This window comes from Centroberyx gerrardi, chromosome 4, assembly GCF_048128805.1.
Source record: "Centroberyx gerrardi isolate f3 chromosome 4, fCenGer3.hap1.cur.20231027, whole genome shotgun sequence".
Classification (NCBI taxonomy): domain Eukaryota; kingdom Metazoa; phylum Chordata; class Actinopteri; order Beryciformes; family Berycidae; genus Centroberyx; species Centroberyx gerrardi.
Genome location: NC_136000.1, coordinates 718,899 through 738,220, shown reverse-complemented (window position 1 = coordinate 738,220; position 19,322 = coordinate 718,899). Strand labels below are relative to the sequence as shown.

The 19,322-nt window shown below is 47.2% G+C and overlaps 1 protein-coding gene across 1 annotated transcript; it reads left to right on the top strand.

The window, feature by feature from the left end:
• The first annotated feature begins 4,652 nt into the window (after positions 1 to 4,652).
• On the top strand, positions 4,653 to 16,450 carry dus2 (dihydrouridine synthase 2). Its single transcript, XM_071899092.2, has 15 exons — positions 4,653 to 4,772; positions 4,847 to 4,892; positions 5,232 to 5,323; positions 5,404 to 5,447; positions 6,235 to 6,295; positions 7,388 to 7,435; positions 7,662 to 7,727; positions 7,806 to 7,876; positions 8,401 to 8,487; positions 9,669 to 9,837; positions 13,200 to 13,321; positions 13,838 to 13,972; positions 14,324 to 14,411; positions 14,744 to 14,817; positions 14,986 to 16,450. The coding sequence occupies exons 1-15, from the start codon at positions 4,653 to 4,655 to the stop codon at positions 15,248 to 15,250; spliced, it is 1,488 nt and encodes a 495-aa protein (XP_071755193.1). The 3' UTR covers positions 15,251 to 16,450.
• The last annotated feature ends 2,872 nt before the right edge of the window (positions 16,451 to 19,322 follow it).

The following is a 19,322-nucleotide window of genomic DNA, read 5'->3' as shown; positions in this document are numbered from 1 at the left end:
GATGACATGTTATTCTTCAGGCCTAGCGCAGATCTTTTCTGCACAGACAGCTCCGAAGCGTCTGGTCTGTGATGTCCGGTCGGTGTGAAGCCTCCAGCTGCTCCACAGGCAGCTACACAGCAAGCCAACGCTGAACAGTTCTCCAGCTTCAAAGCTGCAGCCTCCGTAACGGTTTCTGTTGGTTTAGCAACGCTGTTAAGCAGCAGATTTAGAAGCCCCAGATGTTGGACTTTCCTAGCAGCACATGAACGCAGCGTAATAATAGTTATGGTTGAAAAACGATAATCGTCTAATGGTGGAAATCCCAGATCCAGATCATCATCAAGACAGACAGACAGGCGATAAAAACATATCCTCTTTTTAACTTCATTGGTGGAGGTAATTAATTATTCCAAAATGTCTGTGTGCTCATTTTTGAAAAAAAAAAGTGACCAGAAATTCATGAGAAAAGGTGATTTCATCCTCAATAGTGTTATTAACTAATTAGCATCCTAACATCCCAGAATAAGCTGCAGTCATTTTCGGCTTTCTCAGATGTTATTTTGGGGGAAACTTCAGTGTGTTTGAGGCTGGACTGAATAACGAGACGAGCTGAAACAGTCGTGTTCCTCTTTCAGACCATCAGGAAGAGCAGAGCGCAGGATCCACACTCCTCTTCCACCCGTCCTGTTTGTCTTGAGATACAGACAGTTTTACACTGTAAATTATTTGTAAAGCATCCAGTGTTTACAATGAGTTCATTACATGGAATGTTAACTGGGATGTTAGAGCACTTTTTGTAAATGAGAAAATAACAATAGCAGCACAATAAATGAAGAATGAATTGGAACAGGACTGATGGTGTTCTGCTTTTTGAAGTTACATTTAAAAAACTGTGTGTGTGTGTGTGTGTGTGTGTGTGTGTGTGGGTATGACTTAAGTCACTTTCAGGGACACACACCAGACTTAAGACCAGTTGATTGGGGACGGCTTGTGCAATTGGGGACAAAAGCTGTGTCCCCAATTGGTAAAAAGCTGATTTTTGGGTCAGTGGTTAAGGTCAGGGTTAGGTTAAGGTTAGGATAAGGGTTAGGTTTAGGCAAGTAGTGGTTATGGTTAGGGTTAGGGTAAGTCTCCAGGAAATGAATGTAAGTCTATGTAAATACCCCAAAAGTGACTTAAGTAAGACTCTGTGTGTGTGTGTGTGTGTGTGTGTGTGTGTGTGTGTGTGTGTGTGTGTGTGTGTGTGTGTGTGCCAGTGCAAACTGATTAGCCTCATCATTTTTAGACATTAAAGGAAAACTCCTCTGCTCCTCTTCACTGTCAGACTCTTCAGTCTGATGTTCAACACTATTTAGTGATGAAGAGTCATTTACTGTTTTGCTGAACCCACTTTCCCTCAACCTGCCTCATCTGCTTCTACTGCAGTTAGTGATATACTATGTTTCCCAGAATGCCTTTCAACAACCACCAGAGAAGGAGTGAGCTTGTTGCTTTTAGCTGTTGGTTATAAATGTAGTTGAAGAGAGAGACAGTGATACTAACAGTAAGAGCAAGAGAGTTTTTCCAATCGAGAAAAAGTGAGTCTCTCCTTCCTCCACCCAGCCTGTCTCTCTGCTGCAGTGCATTCTGGTCTCTCTCCTGCTCCTGCAGTGCATTCTGGTCTCTCTCCTGCTCCTGCAGTGCATTCTGGTCTCTCTCCTACTGCTGCAGTGCATTCTGGTCTCTCTCCTGCTCCTGTGGTGGAGAAACTGGTCTCTCTCCTCTTCTACGATGGATTTCTCCCTGTATGATTGTTGAACGTCTCTCGGTGCAAAATGGCGGCTCTAGAAAGAAGCCCTCGCTCTTTGATTCTGAGGGACTGACACCAAAACCTGACGTTTACCGCTGATGTTTTACATCCTGAAACATTTTCTCATACCAAACTCCACTGGAGCTGCTGGAAACATCTGGAGGTGACGTCACCTCGTCTACGATTGGCCGGTTATCCATCAAGAAGAAAAACACAACTAACTACTGAATGGAGCCAGCGATGAAAAGAACATCAACAACAGCTGATTTAACAGAGTTACAGAGTTTTAGTTTTTTTCCCATTAATCTGGATATGTATATTCTGTGATCCTCTGTTACAGCATTGAAGTTGCAGTAGTCAAAATCACAATTATCATGGTATTTTTTTTAAAGAGGAACTGAACCCCAAACCCAAATCTGTGGTGAAGCCTGACACCTAATGGTGAAAAGCAAGGTACTGAACTGGTAATGTCACCACCTGTTGTACTGTTTAGAAGGTGACATCACAGGGCACAAAGACCAGCCAATAGCAGATGACCAGTTCACCATTAGGTGTCGGGCTTCACCACAGGTTTGGGTGGAGTTTAGTTACTCTTTAATCTCCTACAAACCACTAATCCCTTAAAATATCCTTACATTTACATTAATTTACGTAAATTCACCTTAATTCAGAGAATGAGTTAAGGGAGTTATTAATGGAGGAGATCCCATTGAAACCCTTAAACTCTCCTTCATTTCTGACTTCTTACTTTCTCATATAATGAAAAATTCTTTCCATTAATAACTCATTAATAACCTGTAAACCTGCACAAAAGGTTAATTAGTGTCTCAATGAATAGATCCATTAAAACCCATGATACTAACCCTTACTATGTTATGTTTAATGGATAATTCATGTTTATGTAATGGAGAAATTAAGGAAATCTCAGGATAAAATTAAGCAGTTTGATTTCGTAGTTATTTAATATCGCAATAAGATTCCTATAATATTCCAGTAGGGACTTCCAGTTTTGCTGTGCTATTTGCAGTGTGTCTTTCTAAAATGATTATAGAATTATTATATCTTTTATGTATTGGCTGCTGTTAGGATTGACTTGAACAAATAAAGCACACTGCTGCAGCGGAATAAAACACAAAACAGTTTCACTAAAGTCTGTGAGGAGAGAGACGCAGTCTGAGTCTGAGACAGAACAGTCTGGAAGGAGAGAGAAGCACTGAGTCTGAAACAGTCAGTCAGTCAGTCAGCAGCCACACAGTGAACTGACTGGAGCTGGAGACTCGACGAACCAGTAATCCCTTAAAATAACCTTACATTTACATGAATTCACCCTTTACTCCATGCAAAATCCCCTTAAAATGAATTAAGGGAGTTATTAATGGAGGAGACTCCATCAAAACCTCCTTAAACTCCCCTTAAGTTTTTTACTCTTCTACACTTACTTTTTTACTTTAAAATTCAGGGAGACAGGAACTTTCCATTAATAACTCATTAATAACCTGTAAACCTGCACAAAAGGCAGGAAAAATCCCTTAATCACTAGTGTCTCTGTGAACCAACCCATGAATAAATGATACTAACCTTACTTTATTAAAGCTGTTATTTTTAAAGGATATCTAATTTTATGTAATGAGAAATGAAGGATATTTCAGGGATAAAATGAAGGAGTTTGGTTTCGTAGTGAGACACTTCAGTGATGTGGGAGGGAAAAAGGAAATGAATGGAAAAGTACTGAGTTAACACATTTGATTTGATCCAATTCAATTGAACTTTTAATTCTTTTTGCAGCCAGGTGAAAACAGCAGCTCAGGTCCACAGCATCAGCAACCCAATCTCCATCCTGTTTCTCCCGACTTACTGATCCAGACTGGTGATGACGGCTTCACTGATGAGTTTAGAAAAATACTGAGAATAAAAATCTGTGGAACAACTTATGTATGTAGTTCAGATCTATTTGGCGTAGTTCTGTGTAGTACTGATTTTTGTACGATGGATCTATAGCTGTATGGGCGAGGCTTGATGACGTAACACTAAACAGGAAGCGTTAATAGAGCACGCTTCATTTTTTCTGAGTCCCACATGATAACATTACAGAAGCTATCATCAGTTACACAGAAGTTACACAACATAAGTGCCGGTGAGTTTGTTTAGTTTGAAGTGAAACAGAAGGACTTTATATCTGTTTGTGTAAATATGAGCGTCGCTGCCATATTCATGTCTATTTCAGCTAACGCTACATTGAAACAAGTGGTGATGAAGCAGCTAGCTAACGTTAGCATAGCAGAACCTTGCACCGATACGTCCCGTGTACGCCAAACTCCATTCAGAAACTTGGCAGTTTAATGGTGCTTTTCGTATCGGCAAACGTACATACTTGATAGAACATACTTTAAGACTGTTTGCGAACTGGTAGGATCTTCTGGTGAATTCGGCACACAATTGAGTCACCTAGCAGCTTTATATTTGAATAAAATCTCAACTATTAGAGTTGATTCCTGCCGCTCGCTACCGCCCTCTACCGTGTGTTATGGTGGAACAGACGACGGAATAAGAGGCGAACCAGTTGCTAAAGTTAATATTTTATTGGTAAAAGTGTTCCATGGTTTATTAGATGTATGCCGAATTGAAGGATGACTGCTAATAATTCGTAGCGGTCTTAAGTTTTCTTCTACGAGGTACGTAACTTCGGCTATAACCAAAACCACATAAAATTTCCAAATTTTTGAGTGGGGTTTGGCATGATAATCTCCCTATGAGAGACGGACACGTACCGGGGCTTCCAGGCTCCAGGAGCTGCTGCTCACATGTGAGTCAGACTCCGCAGACAGGTGCGGGACAGGCAGGTGTGAATGTTTCCCTCTGCCTCCAGCAGGACTGAGCAGCCATGATGGAAGGCAGGCTGAGCTTCCGTGACGTCACCGCCCTGGCTCCCATGGTGCGGGTGGGGACTCTGCCCATGAGGCTGCTGGCTCTGGACTACGGAGCCGATGTGGTTTACTGTGAGGTGAGCCGGCTGGACGCAGTGTGGATGTTCAGGGTGAAGTGATGGATGTGTTGTAACCTGTCTGTCTGTTCCAGGAGCTGATCGACATCAAAATGGCTCAGTGTCACAGAGTGGTGAACGGTAAGAAGATGACACTTTAGGTTATTATTATTCATATTTTAGGTTCTTTGCAGATTCTCTTATCAGAATGACTCATATGAGAGCAACAGCAGAAGTCCTACTTCACCAACACTGTTCAGCGATATGGGTTTTTGAAGGCTGATACAGATATTTTTGGATTGAAACTGACAGCAGACTGACTGTAGAGCGCTTGTACATTCTGGAATAAATATATAAAAAATGAAACAGGAACATAGAAGAAGCACAGTAGCAGTATTCAGCAGCAGATCACAGTCTGATGTGTGGTGAATACTGTGTGGTTAATATTGTGGTGTGTGACTGTGTGGTTGCGGTTGCCAGATGTGCTGCAGACGGTGGATTTTGTGGCTCCAGATGAGCGAGTGATGTTCAGGACCTGTGAGAGCGAGAGAGACAGAGTCGTCTTCCAGATGGTGAGACAGAGTCTCCGGTCAGTTCATATTTCCCTCCAGCTGCTGTCGGTCTGACTGCAGTGTGTCTCTTCTGTCCGCAGGGGACGGCCGACCCAGACAGAGCGCTGACTGTCGCCCAGCTGGTGTGAGTTCACTGTCCTGTCTGTCACCTTCCTGTTCCACTCTAAAGGAACAGTTCACCCCAAAATGAAAATTCAGTCCTTATCTACTCAGCCCATGTCAGTGGAAACTCCACTGAAGTTGGTAGTGAAACCAAACACACAGTGTTCGCCCTGTAGCTCCATTCAGCCTCTGGCAACTGTTGTTAAGTATAAGTCAACAGCTCTGTCTGTTTACAGCTGCAAAAACAGAAAATATCCATCAGATTTCTCCAAACAGCTGCAGCAGAATCAAGTGTTTTGTAGCCAAACGATCACTGTGGGTCCAACATCCAATATTTACCTCATTATCTCTTATAGTTTAGAGCAAACAGTCATCTGCCTGGTCGTCAGTCTCTGTGGATTGCGATGCGAGTGCAGCAGTGACAGTGAGGAAAAGCTAGGTCCGAGAATTTCCTCACTGTCACTGCTGAGGTAAATATTGGATGTTGGACCCACAGTTTGATCGTATGGCTACAAAACACTTGGATTCTGCTGCAGCTGTTTGGAGAAATCTGATGGATATTTTCTGCTTTTGGAGTTCATCAGAAGGCTGAATGGAGCTGCATGGAGAACTCTGTGACTGACTGACTGAATTTCAATTTTGGGATGAACTGTGCCTTTAAAACTTTGAATGAAAGGATTAAAGATAAAACAAATAAAATATATGTACAATATGAGAATATACCAGAAAATCTGAAATATGTGCCATGTGATATGAGTCAATAATATACAATATTTATCAATATTATAAACAGTATCTCTGACCTGCAGGCAGGACGATGTGGCTGCTATAGATGTGAATATGGGCTGTCCCAAAGAATACTCCACTAAGGTCAGTCTCCAACCTGCTGCTCCTGTCACCTCTGACCCCTGTCCCCTGTCCTCTGACCCCTGTCCTCTGACCCCTGTCCTCTGTCCCCTGACCCCTGTCCTCTGTCCCCTGACCCCTGTCCTCTGACCCCTGTCCTCTGACCCCTGTCCCCTGTCCCCTGTCCCTTGTCCCCTGACCCCTGTCCTCTGACCCCTGGCCCCTGTCCCCTGTCCTCTGACCCCTGGCCCCTGTCCCCTGTCCTCTGACCCCTGGCCCCTGTCCCCTGTCCTCTGTCCTCTGACCCCTGTCCCCTGTCCTCTGTCCTCTGACCCCTGTCCCCTGACCCCTGTCCTCTGACCCCTGTTCCCTGTCCCCTGTCCTCTGACCCCTGTCCTCTGACCCCTGTCCTCTGTCCCCTGTCCCCTGTCCCCTGTCCTCTGACCCCTGTCCTCTGATCTCTGTCTTCTGTCCTCTGACCCCTGTCCCCTGTCCTCTGACCCCTGTCCTCTGTCCCCTGACCCCTGTCCCCTGTCCCCTGTCCCCTGTCCTCTGACCCCTGTCCTCTGATCTCTGTCTTCTGTCCTCTGACCCCTGTCCCCTGTCCTCTGACCCCTGTCCTCTGTCCCCTGACCTCTGACCCCTGTCCCCTGTCCCCTGTCCTCTGACCCCTGTCCTCTGATCTCTGTCTTCTGTCCTCTGACCCCTGTCCCCTGTCCTCTGACCCCTGTCTTCTGTCCCCTGACCCTTGTCCCCTGTCTTCTGTCCTCTGACCCCTGACCCTTGTCCCCTGTCTTCTGTCCTCTGACCCCTGACCCTTGTCCCCTGACCCTTGTCCCCTGTCCTCTGACCCCTGTCCTCTGACCCCTGTCTTCTGTCCCCTAACCCCTGTCCCCTAACCCCTGTCCTCTGACCCCTGTCTTCTGTCCCCTAACCCCTGTCCTCTGACCCCTGTCTTCTGTCCCCTGACCCCTGTCCTCTGACCCCTGTCCTCTGATCCCTGTCTTCTGTCCTCTGACCCCTGTCCTCTGACCCCTGTCCTCTGATCCCTGTCTTCTGTCCTCTGACCCCTGTCCTCTGACTGCTGACCTCTGACCTCCGACCTCTGTCCTGCAGGGTGGGATGGGAGCGGCTCTTCTCTCAGATCCTGACAAGATCGAGGCGGTGAGTCTTTCCTTCCTTCTATAATATAATATAATATAATAATTATATTAATCTAATAATAATTTTGGACTGCTTGTCACAGCAGTGTGAATGTGAGAGATAAAGCATGTAGGACTTCATCTACATGACTGATGATCAGCAGATGAAAGTGAACCTCCAGTCTGTTCTCTTCTCTTCTCTTCTCTTCTCTTCTCTTCTCTTCTCTTCTCTTCTCTTCGTCTCTCAGATCCTCAGGAAGCTCGTCGCTGGAGTTTCCAAACCGGTGACCTGTAAAATCCGAATCCTGCCTTCGGTAAGAGGTCAAAGGTCACCGCCTGCTGACACATTACCTCTCATCAGTATCTGAGCTGACTGACTCTGTTTGTTTCAGCTGCAGGAAACGCTCAGTCTGGTGCGGAGGATCGAGCGGACCGGAGTGGCTGCTGTGGCCGTGCATGGCAGGTAGAGACACACACACACACACACACACACACACACACACACACTCACTCATTAACAATACTACATACATGTTAGCATCATAGAGACGCTCTACGTTTTTTAAATTCTTATTTATATATTTTACTGTTTATTTTTGGTATATTCTCATATCTACATATTTTTCAGTTTCTTATATCATTTTCTTATTTTATGTAAATCATTTTGAGTTTCATTTTGCATTTAGATACAGTGACAGGAAGTGGAGGCAGATCTGTTTGGATCTCAGACCGGTTCTGATCCCTGAAGTCCAAATTTCAAACTTCGGAAGTCAGGATTTGCTTCACCGGGCGATAAAGTTTTGCTCTTGTGCACCGGACCGGTTCATGAGCTGATAAATGATTTTATTTTAGGGATTCTGTTGCTGATGTGTTTCTGTGTTCGGTTCTTCTCTACGGTTTGTTCCGTGTTGTTTTCCTCTGCGTTCACCTGACCGCTTCCCTTCAGGACAGAGCAGATACTGAACCTGAACTTGTTTGTGTGTTGAGGTTTAAAGACGAGCGTCCCCGACATCCCGTCCACTGTGACTACATCCAGGCTGTGGCCCAGGCCGTCTCCATCCCCGTCATCGCCAAGTGAGACGCTCTGCTGCCTGTCTGTCTGCCTGTCTGTCTGTCTGTCTGTCTCTCTGTCTCTCTGTCTGTCTGTCTGTCTGTCTGTCTGTCTCTCTGCTGTCTGTCTGTCTGTCTGTCTGTCTCTCTGCTGCCTGTCTGTCTGTCTGTCTGTCTGTCTGTCTGTCTGTCTCTCTGCTGCCTGTCTGTCTGTCTCTCTGTCTGTCTCTCTGCTGTCTGTCTGCCTGTCTGTCTCTCTCTCTGTCTGTCTCTCTCTCTGTCTGTCTGTCTCTCTCTCTGTCTGTCTGTCTCTCTGCTGTCTGTCTGTCTGCCTGCCTGTCCCTCTCTCTCTGTCTGTCACTCTCTCTCTGTCTGTCTGTCTCTCTGCTGTCTGCCTGTCTGCCTGTCTGTCTGCCTGTCTGTCTGTCTGTCTGTCTGTCTGTCTGTCTGTCTCTCTGTCTGTCTGTCTCTCTGCTGTCTGTCTGTCTGCCTGCCTGTCTGTCTCTCTCTCTGTCTGTCTCTCTCTCTGTCTGTCTGTCTCTCTGCTGTCTGTCTGTCTGCCTGCCTGTCTCTCTCTCTCTCTGTCTGTCTGTCTCTCTGCTGTCTGCCTGTCTGTCTCTCTGCTGTCTGCCTGTCTGCCTGTCTGTCTGTCTGCCTGCCTGTCTCTCTCTCTGTCTGTCTCTCTCTCTGTCTGTCTGTCTCTCTGTCTGTCTCTCTGTCTGCCTGTCTGTCTGTCTGTCTCTCTGCTGTCTGTCTGCCTGTCTGTCTCTCTGTCTGTCTGTCTCTCTGCTGTCCGCCTGTCTGTCTGTCTGTCTGTCCTCCAGCAGCAGCTCCTCTGTCCTGAGTGTCTGGAAAAGTCAAATCTAAACTAATCTGGGAGTAAAAACAAAAAAAGGAAAATGTAATTAGTGTTTTCTAGGAAGTGTCTGTGTAGATTCATCCAGGCAGTCAGATGTCCAAAAAAAAAAGACCAAAATGTACTGGACTTAAAATCAAGAGTTGAAGACATTTTCAATTCTTGATTTTAAGTCCAGTGGATTTTTTAAGTGATGGCAGATGTGGATCCAGCCGCTGCAGGCGGCGGTGTTCCGGCCCGGCCCGTAACGACCCGTCCGGTAACGACCCGTCCGGTAACGACCCGGCCGGTAACGACCCGGCCCGTAACGACCCGTCCGGTAACGACCCGTCCTCCCGTCTCTCTGCAGCGGCGGCTCTCTGGACCTGGTGAAGACCAACGCCGACATCCAGGAGTTCCGGAAGGCGACGGGCGCCTCGTCGGTCATGTTGGCGCGCGCCGCCATGTGGAACCCGTCCGTGTTCAGCAGGCAGGGGCTGCTGCCTCTGGAGCGGGTCATGGAGGAATACCTCAAATATGTGAGTGAGCTGTTGGTCAGAGGGCCTTAAGACGTCTGGAAAGAGTCTTAAAATGAACTGGCTAAATATAAAGCCTTAAAAAGTGTTAAAATATGTTAACTCCAGTTATCAGGTCTTCTTGTTTCTCTATGTGATCTCAGGTTTCTGAGCTGAATCCAGAACAGTTTGTAGAACAATCTGCATCCTGTCTGTTCGGGTTGGGCAAAATCCCAAATTTTACATCGCCATGCTGTCCTGCCAAAATATCGCAATATGTGATATTATCGCATTTTTTTCAGTTTTTTTCTTTTTTCGTTTGTTTACTTTTTTTGGGTTAGTAGTAGTGTTATAGCAGCAGACTGACTCGTCTGCTGTCTCCTGACAGCAGACTGACTCGTCTCCTGACTCGTCTCCTGACTCGTCTCCTCACTCGTCTCCTGATTCGTCTCCTCACTCGTCTCCTGACTCGTCTCCTCACTCGTCTCCTCACTCGTCTCCTGACTCGTCTCCTGACTCGTCTCCTGACAGCAGACTGACTCGTCTCCTGATTCGTCTCCTGACTCGTCTCCTGACTCGTCTCCTCACTTGTCTCCTCACTCGTCTCCTCACTTGTCTCCTCACTCGTCTCCTCACTCGTCTCCTCACTCATCTCCTGACTCGTCTCCTGACAGCAGACTGACTCGTCTCCTCACTCGTCTCCTGACTCGTCTCATGACTCGTCTCCTCACTCATCTCCTGACTCGTCTCCTGACAGCAGACTGACTCGTCTCCTCACTCGTCTCCTGACTCGTCTCATGACTCGTCTCCTCACTCATCTCCTGACTCGTCTCATGACTCGTCTCCTCACTCATCTCCTGACTCGTCTCCTGACAGCAGACTGACTCGTCTCCTGACTCGTCTCCTCACTCGTCTCCTGACTCGTCTCATGACTCGTCTCCTCACTCGTCTCCTGACTCGTCTCATGACTCGTCTCCTCACTCGTCTCCTGACTCGTCTCCTGACTCGTCTCCTCACTCGTCTCCTGACTCGTCTCATGACTCGTCTCCTCACTCATCTCCTGACTCGTCTCATGACTCGTCTCCTCACTCATCTCCTGACTCGTCTCCTGACAGCAGACTGACTCGTCTCCTGACTCGTCTCCTCACTCGTCTCCTGACTCGTCTCATGACTCGTCTCCTCACTCATCTCCTGACTCGTCTCATGACTCGTCTCCTCACTCGTCTCCTGACTCGTCTCCTGACTCGTCTCCTCACTCGTCTCCTGACTCGTCTCATGACTCGTCTCCTCACTCATCTCCTGACTCGTCTCCTGACAGCAGACTGACTCGTCTCCTGACTCGTCTCCTGACTCGTCTCCTGACTCGTCTCCTCACTCATCTCCTGACTCGTCTCCTGACAGCAGACTGACTCGTCTCCTCACTCGTCTCCTCACTCACCTCCTGACTCGTCTCCTGACTCGTCTCCTCACTCATCTCCTGACTCGTCTCCTGACAGCAGACTGACTCGTCTCCTGACTCGTCTCCTGACTCGTCTCCTCACTCATCTCCTGACTCGTCTCCTGACAGCAGACTGACTCGTCTCCTGACTCGTCTCCTGACTCGTCTCCTCACTCATCTCCTGACTCGTCTCCTGACAGCAGACTGACTCGTCTCCTGACTCGTCTCCTGACTCGTCTCCTCACTCATCTCCTGACTCGTCTCCTGACAGCAGACTGACTCGTCTCCTGACTCGTCTCCTGACTCGTCTCCTCACTCATCTCCTGACTCGTCTCCTGACAGCAGACTGACTCGTCTCCTCACTCGTCTCCTCACTCATCTCCTGACTCGTCTCCTCACTCATCTCCTGACTCGTCTCCTGACAGCAGACTGACTCGTCTCCTGACTCGTCTCCTCACTCGTCTCCTGACTCGTCTCCTCACTCGTCTCCTGACTCGTCTCCTCACTCGTCTCCTGACTCGTCTCCTGACAGCAGACTGACTCGTCTCCTGACTCGTCTCCTCACTCGTCTCCTGACTCGTCTCCTCACTCGTCTCCTCACTCGTCTCCTGACTCGTCTCCTGACTCGTCTCCTCACTCGTCTCCTCACTCGTCTCCTGACTCGTCTCCTCACTCGTCTCCTCACTCGTCTCCTGACTCGTCTCCTCACTCGTCTCCTCACTCGTCTCCTCACTCATCTCCTGACTCGTCTCCTGACAGCAGACTGACTCGTCTCCTGACAGCAGACTGACTCGTCTCCTGACAGCAGACTGACTCGTCTCCTCACTCGTCTCCTCACTCATCTCCTGACTCGTCTCCTGACAGCAGACTGATTCGTCTCCTCACTCGTCTCCTGACTCGTCTCCTCACTCGCCTCCTGACTCATCTCCTGATTCGTCTCCTCACTCGTCTCCTGGCTCGTCTCCTGACAGCAGACTGACTCGTCTCCTCACTCGTCTCCTCACTCGTCTCCTCACTCGTCTCCTGACTCGTCTCCTCACTCGTCTCCTGACTCGTCTCCTGACAGCAGACTGACTCGTCTCCTGACTCGTCTCCTGACAGCAGACTGACTCGTCTCCTCACTCGTCTCCTGACTCGTCTCCTCACTCGCCTCCTGACTCATCTCCTGATTCGTCTCCTCACTCGTCTCCTGACTCGTCTCCTGACAGCAGACTGACTCGTCTCCTGACTCGTCTCCTCACTCGTCTCCTGACTCGTCTCCTGACTCGTCTCCTGACTCGTCTCCTCACTCGTCTCCTGACTCGTCTCCTCACTCGCCTCCTGACTCATCTCCTGATTCGTCTCCTCACTCGTCTCCTGACTCGTCTCCTGACAGCAGACTGACTCGTCTGCTGACTCGTCTCCTCACTCGTCTCCTGACTCGTCTCCTCACTCGTCTCCTGACTCGTCTCCTGACAGCAGACTGACTCGTCTCCTGACTCGTCTCCTCACTCGTCTCCTGACTCGTCTCCTCACTCGCCTCCTGACTCATCTCCTGATTCGTCTCCTCACTCGTCTCCTGACTCGTCTCCTGACAGCAGACTGACTCGTCTGCTGACTCGTCTCCTCACTCGTCTCCTGACTCGTCTCCTCACTCGTCTCCTGACTCGTCTCCTCACTCGTCTCCTGACTCGTCTCCTGACAGCAGACTGACTCGTCTCCTGACTCGTCTCCTCACTCGTCTCCTGACTGGTCTCCTGACTGGTCTCCTCACTCGTCTCCTCACTCGTCTCCTGACTCGTCTCCTGACAGCAGACTGACTCGTCTCCTCACTCGTCTCCTGACTCGTCTCCTGACAGCAGACTGACTCGTCTCCTGACTCGTCTCCTCACTCGTCTCCTGACTCGTCTCCTGACAGCAGACTGACTCGTCTCCTCACTCGTCTCCTGACTCGTCTCTCTGTCTGCAGGCGATCCGGTACGACAACAACGCCTTCAACACTAAGTACTGTCTGTGTCAGATGCTGAGAGACAAGGTGGAGTCTGCTGTGGGGAAGCGGGTTCAGGCGTCCCAGACCAGCGCAGACCTCAGGTACAGCAGACTCACTGACCCGCATCTACATGATTCAGTCAGTTTCATTTCTCTCCTGAAGGAAGTGATGTAAAACTCGTAAAAAAAACGCTGTTGTTTTGGATTTGAATGAACATGAAGCCGCACAGAGAATATTTTCTGGTCAGGTTTCTGTGGCTCATTACAGCTGCAAAACAGTGTAACAAACACTCTTTTAATTTGCTAGTTTGCGTTAATGTCAAAAATGTATATTGCTGTGTGTGTGTGAGCTTTAGGGTTGTGTGTGTGTGTGTGTGTGTGTGTGTGTCACTTGAGGTTTGTTTCTCTTCCTCCACTGTCTTGGCTGAACATTGTTCTCAAAGCCTCTTATTCAGTGTTTTGTTGTTTTGGCTAATTGCTGCATTGCAAAAGCAAAATATTATTTTCAAAATATTATAGTGATGGAAAAAAACACATCAGCTCTGACGCCACCCATCGTCGATGTTCTGTTGAAAGTTTGAGCTAATCTAAATCGGTGTGAAACTCTGTGTGTTGCAGCGAGGCGCTGGGCCTGCAGCAGTTCTACCAGCTGACCCAGGACCAGCTGCAGGTCAGGAGGGCGGCCCAGCCCCCCCCACCCGCCCCGCCCGTCCTGGACGGAGACGCCACCATCATGCGCGTCAAGTTCGAACGGTCAGCTGCTGATTCTCATTCTCAATAGAAAAATGGAAAATTGAGCGCGTTACTCTGAAAACTCAGTTTGCTGTTCTGTTGAGGAACTGAGATCTTAAAGTCTTCCACAGCAGGTGCAAACTGCAGCATGAAGTGTTGCAGCTTTTCAGCTCGTTCTGTCTGTTTTCTACATGTTTGTTTTTGTTGTTTTTGCTGCATCTTGAACACTAAACTTAAAAAAACCATTTTAGCCTGAGATCTCAGTTTTGCATTTAACCACAGTTTTGAACTGGTCTGACTGATGTGACTGGTCTGGTCTGTCTGGTCTGGTCTGACTCTGTTGAACTGGTCTGACTGGTGTGTCTGGTTCAGGAGGGAGTATCCGCCTCACATCACCCCTAAGATGTTCCTGCTGGAGTGGAGCCGCCAGGAGAAGCTGGAGCAGCCGCAGTACGAGACGGTGAGGAGGACCTGGTCTGATCTGAACTGACCTGACCTGGTCTGATCTGAACTGATCTGACCTGGTCTGACCTGACCTGGTCTGATCTGATCTGATCTGATCTGAACTGATCTGATCTGATCTGATCTGACCTGGTCTGAACTGAACTGAACTGACCTGACCTGGTCTGATCTGAACTGAACTGACCTGACCTGACCTGACCTGGTCTGAAAATCAGACTGAAACTCTGAGCTGCACTGTCCGCTCAGACTGACATATTGATCAATACTACACTGGTTGCTTACAGGAAGAACTGATTCTGATGAGACGTTTTGAATGTGTGTTGCGTTCAGGTGCAGCGCTGCCAGGACCGAGGCTTCCAGTCCACTGTTACTGTGGCAGACAAGAAGTACAGGTCCTCACTGTGGTCAGTCCACACACACACAGACACACACACACACACACGTTATTTTGCCGTCCAGATGACTGACTGACATCACAGAGTGACATCAGATGTCAGAGCTCTGGTGATGTCAACATGAATATTAACGCTGTGCAGAGTGTTTCTGTGTAAACTCCATCTTGTGGTTTCCAGGGAGAAGTCGAAGAAGTTTGCGGAGCAGGCGGCGGCCGTGGTGTGCCTGCGGGTCCTGGGGGTCCCAGAGGGCCGCATCGGAGAGGAAGACTCCGGCCTGGTCTGCAAGAGGAAGAGGGAGGGGAAGGTGAACGGCACCACAGAGGAAGAACTCAGCAACAAACGACACGAAGCCGATCTGCGGCCGGAAGCGGAAACCACGGCGACCGCTGTCGTCGCCAACGGTGACCGTCACAAGCCGGACACGCCCCAGAAACAACAGTAGAGTTTATCAAGACTTGACGCGCAGGGGAGAAGAGGAAGAGACGCAGCGTCTGACTGAACAGTGACCTTTGACCTCTGGCAGCAGCGAGAGTCTCAGTCCTCTAACAAGATAACTGACACTCCAATAGGAAACCTCCCTGAAACACAAAGGATTATGGGTAGAAGGAAACGGAAAGCCCAGCAGAACAAACTGAACTCTGGACTGATGTTCATATTCAGCTGTTTCTTCTTCATGTGTTCTGAACTGGTGTAAACACCACAGAAGAAGAGACAGACGAGTCCATCGTGTTAGATACAGTGACAGGAAGTGGAGTCAGATCTGCTTTGAGAAACTGAGGCGTGTCACTTCCTGTCTGACGGAGCTCATTTGGTGTTTACTGATTATTGATACAGAGATCGTACAGATATTGATGAGCCGGATGTGAACGGGCGTCGCTGCGGTCTGAACTGATCTCTGATCTGCTGTTGGACTCTGATGTCTCTCTGATGTTTCTCTCTGCGAGTCAAACCTCACTTTTCTTTTACAGCATCACAAACCTGCAGTTCTTCAACAAAACAGACAGACAGATGATTTGGTTTGAGATTCTCAGACCAAAAGGAAACCGAACATCCAGCAGCTCCACTCTTCTTCTTCTTCTTCTTATTTCTCAGACTTTTCCTTTCCACCTTCATCTCTCGAGGGGAAACCCTCTGAGTGGCGCTCCGCCTCGCTCAAACCCAGTCTGATTTTTCCCCATTTTATTTTTTTAGGGATTCAAACTGGCAACCTTCTGGCCACAAGCCTGTTTGTTTTATTTTTGTTTTTTATTGATCTCCATGTTTTAACCTGAGAACTGTGGAGGTTTAGATGTTGATTTATCAGTAAAATGTGAGAAATAAGAAGAAAACTGAAACCTGCATCTGCTGATGCTGGTGCTGAAGGAAGCTGTGGGTTCAGGTTTTAGAAAGCAGTCTGGTGATCTGTCCGGCCAGCAGGGGGCGGCGCTGGGAAACACTTTATCATTTCAGATGTTAATACACAGTGTGTTTGACTCTGAACCTCGGTGCCTTTCGGAAGAGCGTTTTATTTTTGTTTTGTTTGTTTTTAAGCAGAAAAATGATGACTCTGATAATCTGATGAGTCTTGAACGCCTCGTTTCTCTCCTGGTTGCATGAGGAGTCTGTGTGGAGGAATGATGCTGATTAAATGCTTTTATTGTGACTATTTGTTGTTTCACTGTTCATCACTGCAGCTGCTGATGGATCCTCCGTCTGCAGCTCCTGGAAAACTCTTTAAATGTATTAAACCATATGAACTAAACTCAAGGCAGTTAAAGTAGTTTAAGTCTTAAATTCACTTTTATCGCTATGGCCATCGAACCCTTAGCCATTTGGCTTCGAGAGGAGGGGAGATTTGAGGGCATCACCAGGATGGGTATCACTCACAAACTGTCCTTATACGCGGACATCTGTTGTTATACGCCTCCAACCCAGTTTCATCCAAAGACATTTTAATTCAATTCGGCAAATACTCCGGATATAAGTTACATTTACAGAAAAGTGAACTCCTCCCCATCAACGCTCTATCTAAGAAAATACCACGGTCTTTCTTTCCATTCAGTTGTCTCTGAAGGTTTTAGATACCTGGGGGTGTTTATTACAACTTCATTTAATGATCTTTTTGCTAAAAACTTTCGCCCTCTCGTTGATAAATGTAAACTTGACATAACTCGCTGGTCTTCTCTCCCCTTGTCCCTAATTGGCCGTGTTAACCTTATAAAGATGGTGATTCTCCCCAAATTTCTATACCTGTTCCAACACATTCCCATTTTTATGAGAAAGTCTTTTTTCCGTCAGCTAGATCAGATGGTATCCTCGTTTCTATGGGCTAATAAACCACGCATTAAGAAAGCTATTCTACAACTCCCCCAAAAGTCAGGCGGTCTGGCACCACCCGACTGTATTCAGTACTACTGGGCATGCAACATTGACAAGTTATGTTATTGGATCGATAGCAGGGCCGAGATATGTCCTTCATGGGCCCAAATGGAACTACTGTCATCAAAGCTCTCCCTCCAGTCTCTCATTACTGCACAACTTCCCCTTAAAATTCATAATATTTCCCAAAACCCAGTTGTTACCAAGTCAATTAAGATCTGGATACAATTCCGTAAACATTTCGGACTGGACAAACCCTCTACTTTAGCCCCGGTTTTTAAAAATCATTTATTCCCACCCTCTTCCTCCGACCCCACTTTTCGTATCTGGCGTGACGAGGGCTTACTTGGTATCAAAGATTTCTATAAGGAAGGAATCTTCACTGATTTCACAGAGCTCTCAACTAGGCTTGACCTGCCCAAATTCCACTTTTTTCGTTTCCTTCAAGTCAGACATTTCATTAAATCCAATTACCCCCATTTCCCTAATCACCCGCCTGGGTCCCCGATTGATTCTCTTCTCGCTTTGGATCCGGTCCAGAAACGCTCCATCTCCATAATTTATGACTCCATTGACTCCCTTAACTCTGATCTGACAACCCATCTGAAGCAGATTTGGGAGCAGGAAATTGGTGTGCCAATACCTGACAACCAGTGGGACCAAATCCTTGATCTAGTCCACTCAGCTTCTGTGTGTGCTAGACATGGCTTATTGCAGTGTAAGTTCTTTTCAGAGTACACTATACAAATGCCCGACTGGCGAAAATGTATCCGGATACCAGTGATATTTGCAATAGGTGCGAACAGTCACCTGCTAACCATACCCACATGTTCTGGTCCTGTCCAAATTTAACAGATTTCTGGCGTCAAATCTTTAACTCACTTGGGACTCTTCGGTATGAACCTTAACCCTGAACTTCTCACGGCCCACTGGAGTCCCACCACCTGCAGCACCCAATTTCCCATCGATAGAGCGGCGTGTTTTGGCCTTTACAACTCTACTAGCTAGGCGCCTCATTTTATTTAAGTGGAAGCATGCTCTTCCCCCCTCACACAACAGTTGGCTCAAGATCCTAAATCACATCAAACTTGAAAAGATTAGATTTTCACTTACAGACTCCAGTAAATCCTTTGACAAGACCTGGAAGCCCTTTAATGAGTATCTGAACAAGGCTACCACTCACCTGGATGACAAGTAGATGCTGCACTGCCCCCCCCACCCCCCCGCTTTTTTTTCCCCCTCTTAATATTTACTTTCCCATAGCCAGTGGGAGGAATTTGGGAATTTGGGTGGGAAGGGTTAATGAGTATGTGAAGGTTGGGTAGGAGCTGATAGAACTGAGGGTTGGTTCATGTCCTTGTTATTGTTTAAATGTCTTGCATATTGCTTATATGTCTTGTCTGTCAAATCAGAAAGCAGCACTCATACATCTTGGATATGTCACTGTTTGTTGTCTACAACACTGGTGCAAAATCAATAAAAAGATTTGAGTAAATGCACTTTTAGAGTTCTTAAAATGTAATGGTTTATATAAGATATCACTTTATTAATCCCCTTGGGGAAATTCGGGATATCACTAATGTTCTTACCAAGACTTACAGTGAGTCTGGTGCTCAGCAGTGAGTTTATAGTGGCTTTACTGTAATTTATAAGATTTTATTTCCTCCTATGGTATCACTAGAATATTGGTGTGAATTCCTATAGAAGCTTATAGGTTTGTTATTATATTTGCATAATATCCTAACATTACAGGATTACTGTAGTTAGTTTTTGTGAAGCTTTTCCAGTGAGAAGTCAGCCAAGTCCTGCAGGCTTTTATTCTGAAAGGACGTGGTTGGTTTCATTTTTATGTTTATTTTAAAACCTAAAGTTAGTCTCATATTTCATGTTAACTGGTTTTGAAAAGTCTTAAACTGAACCTGGAGACTAGCAGACACCCTGCTGCTGACGTCATCACTGGGTCTGGCTGATGCTGCCTTCACGTGCTCTGGGAAATGTGGAAATCACGGTGAGCGCACAGGAAAGACTGAACGTTGTAAATACAGCGGGAAACGGTATAATGCCGGGATACAGTGAATAATGAATACAACTGGGAAACGGTAATGACATATTAACAACTAACAGTTAAAGTGACGTGTAATTACCCATTGTGTGGT

Excerpts from the sequence above, each read along its gene's own strand:
- dus2 (XM_071899092.2), top strand. The coding sequence starts at position 4,653 with ATGATGGAAGGCAGGCTGAGCTTCCGTGACGTCACCGCCCTGGCTCCC. Across the intron at positions 13,973-14,323 it reads ATGCGCGTCAAGTTCGAACG|GAGGGAGTATCCGCCTCACA; the intron begins GTCAGCTGCTGA and ends TGTCTGGTTCAG. Across the intron at positions 14,818-14,985 it reads AAGTACAGGTCCTCACTGTG|GGAGAAGTCGAAGAAGTTTG; the intron begins GTCAGTCCACAC and ends TGTGGTTTCCAG.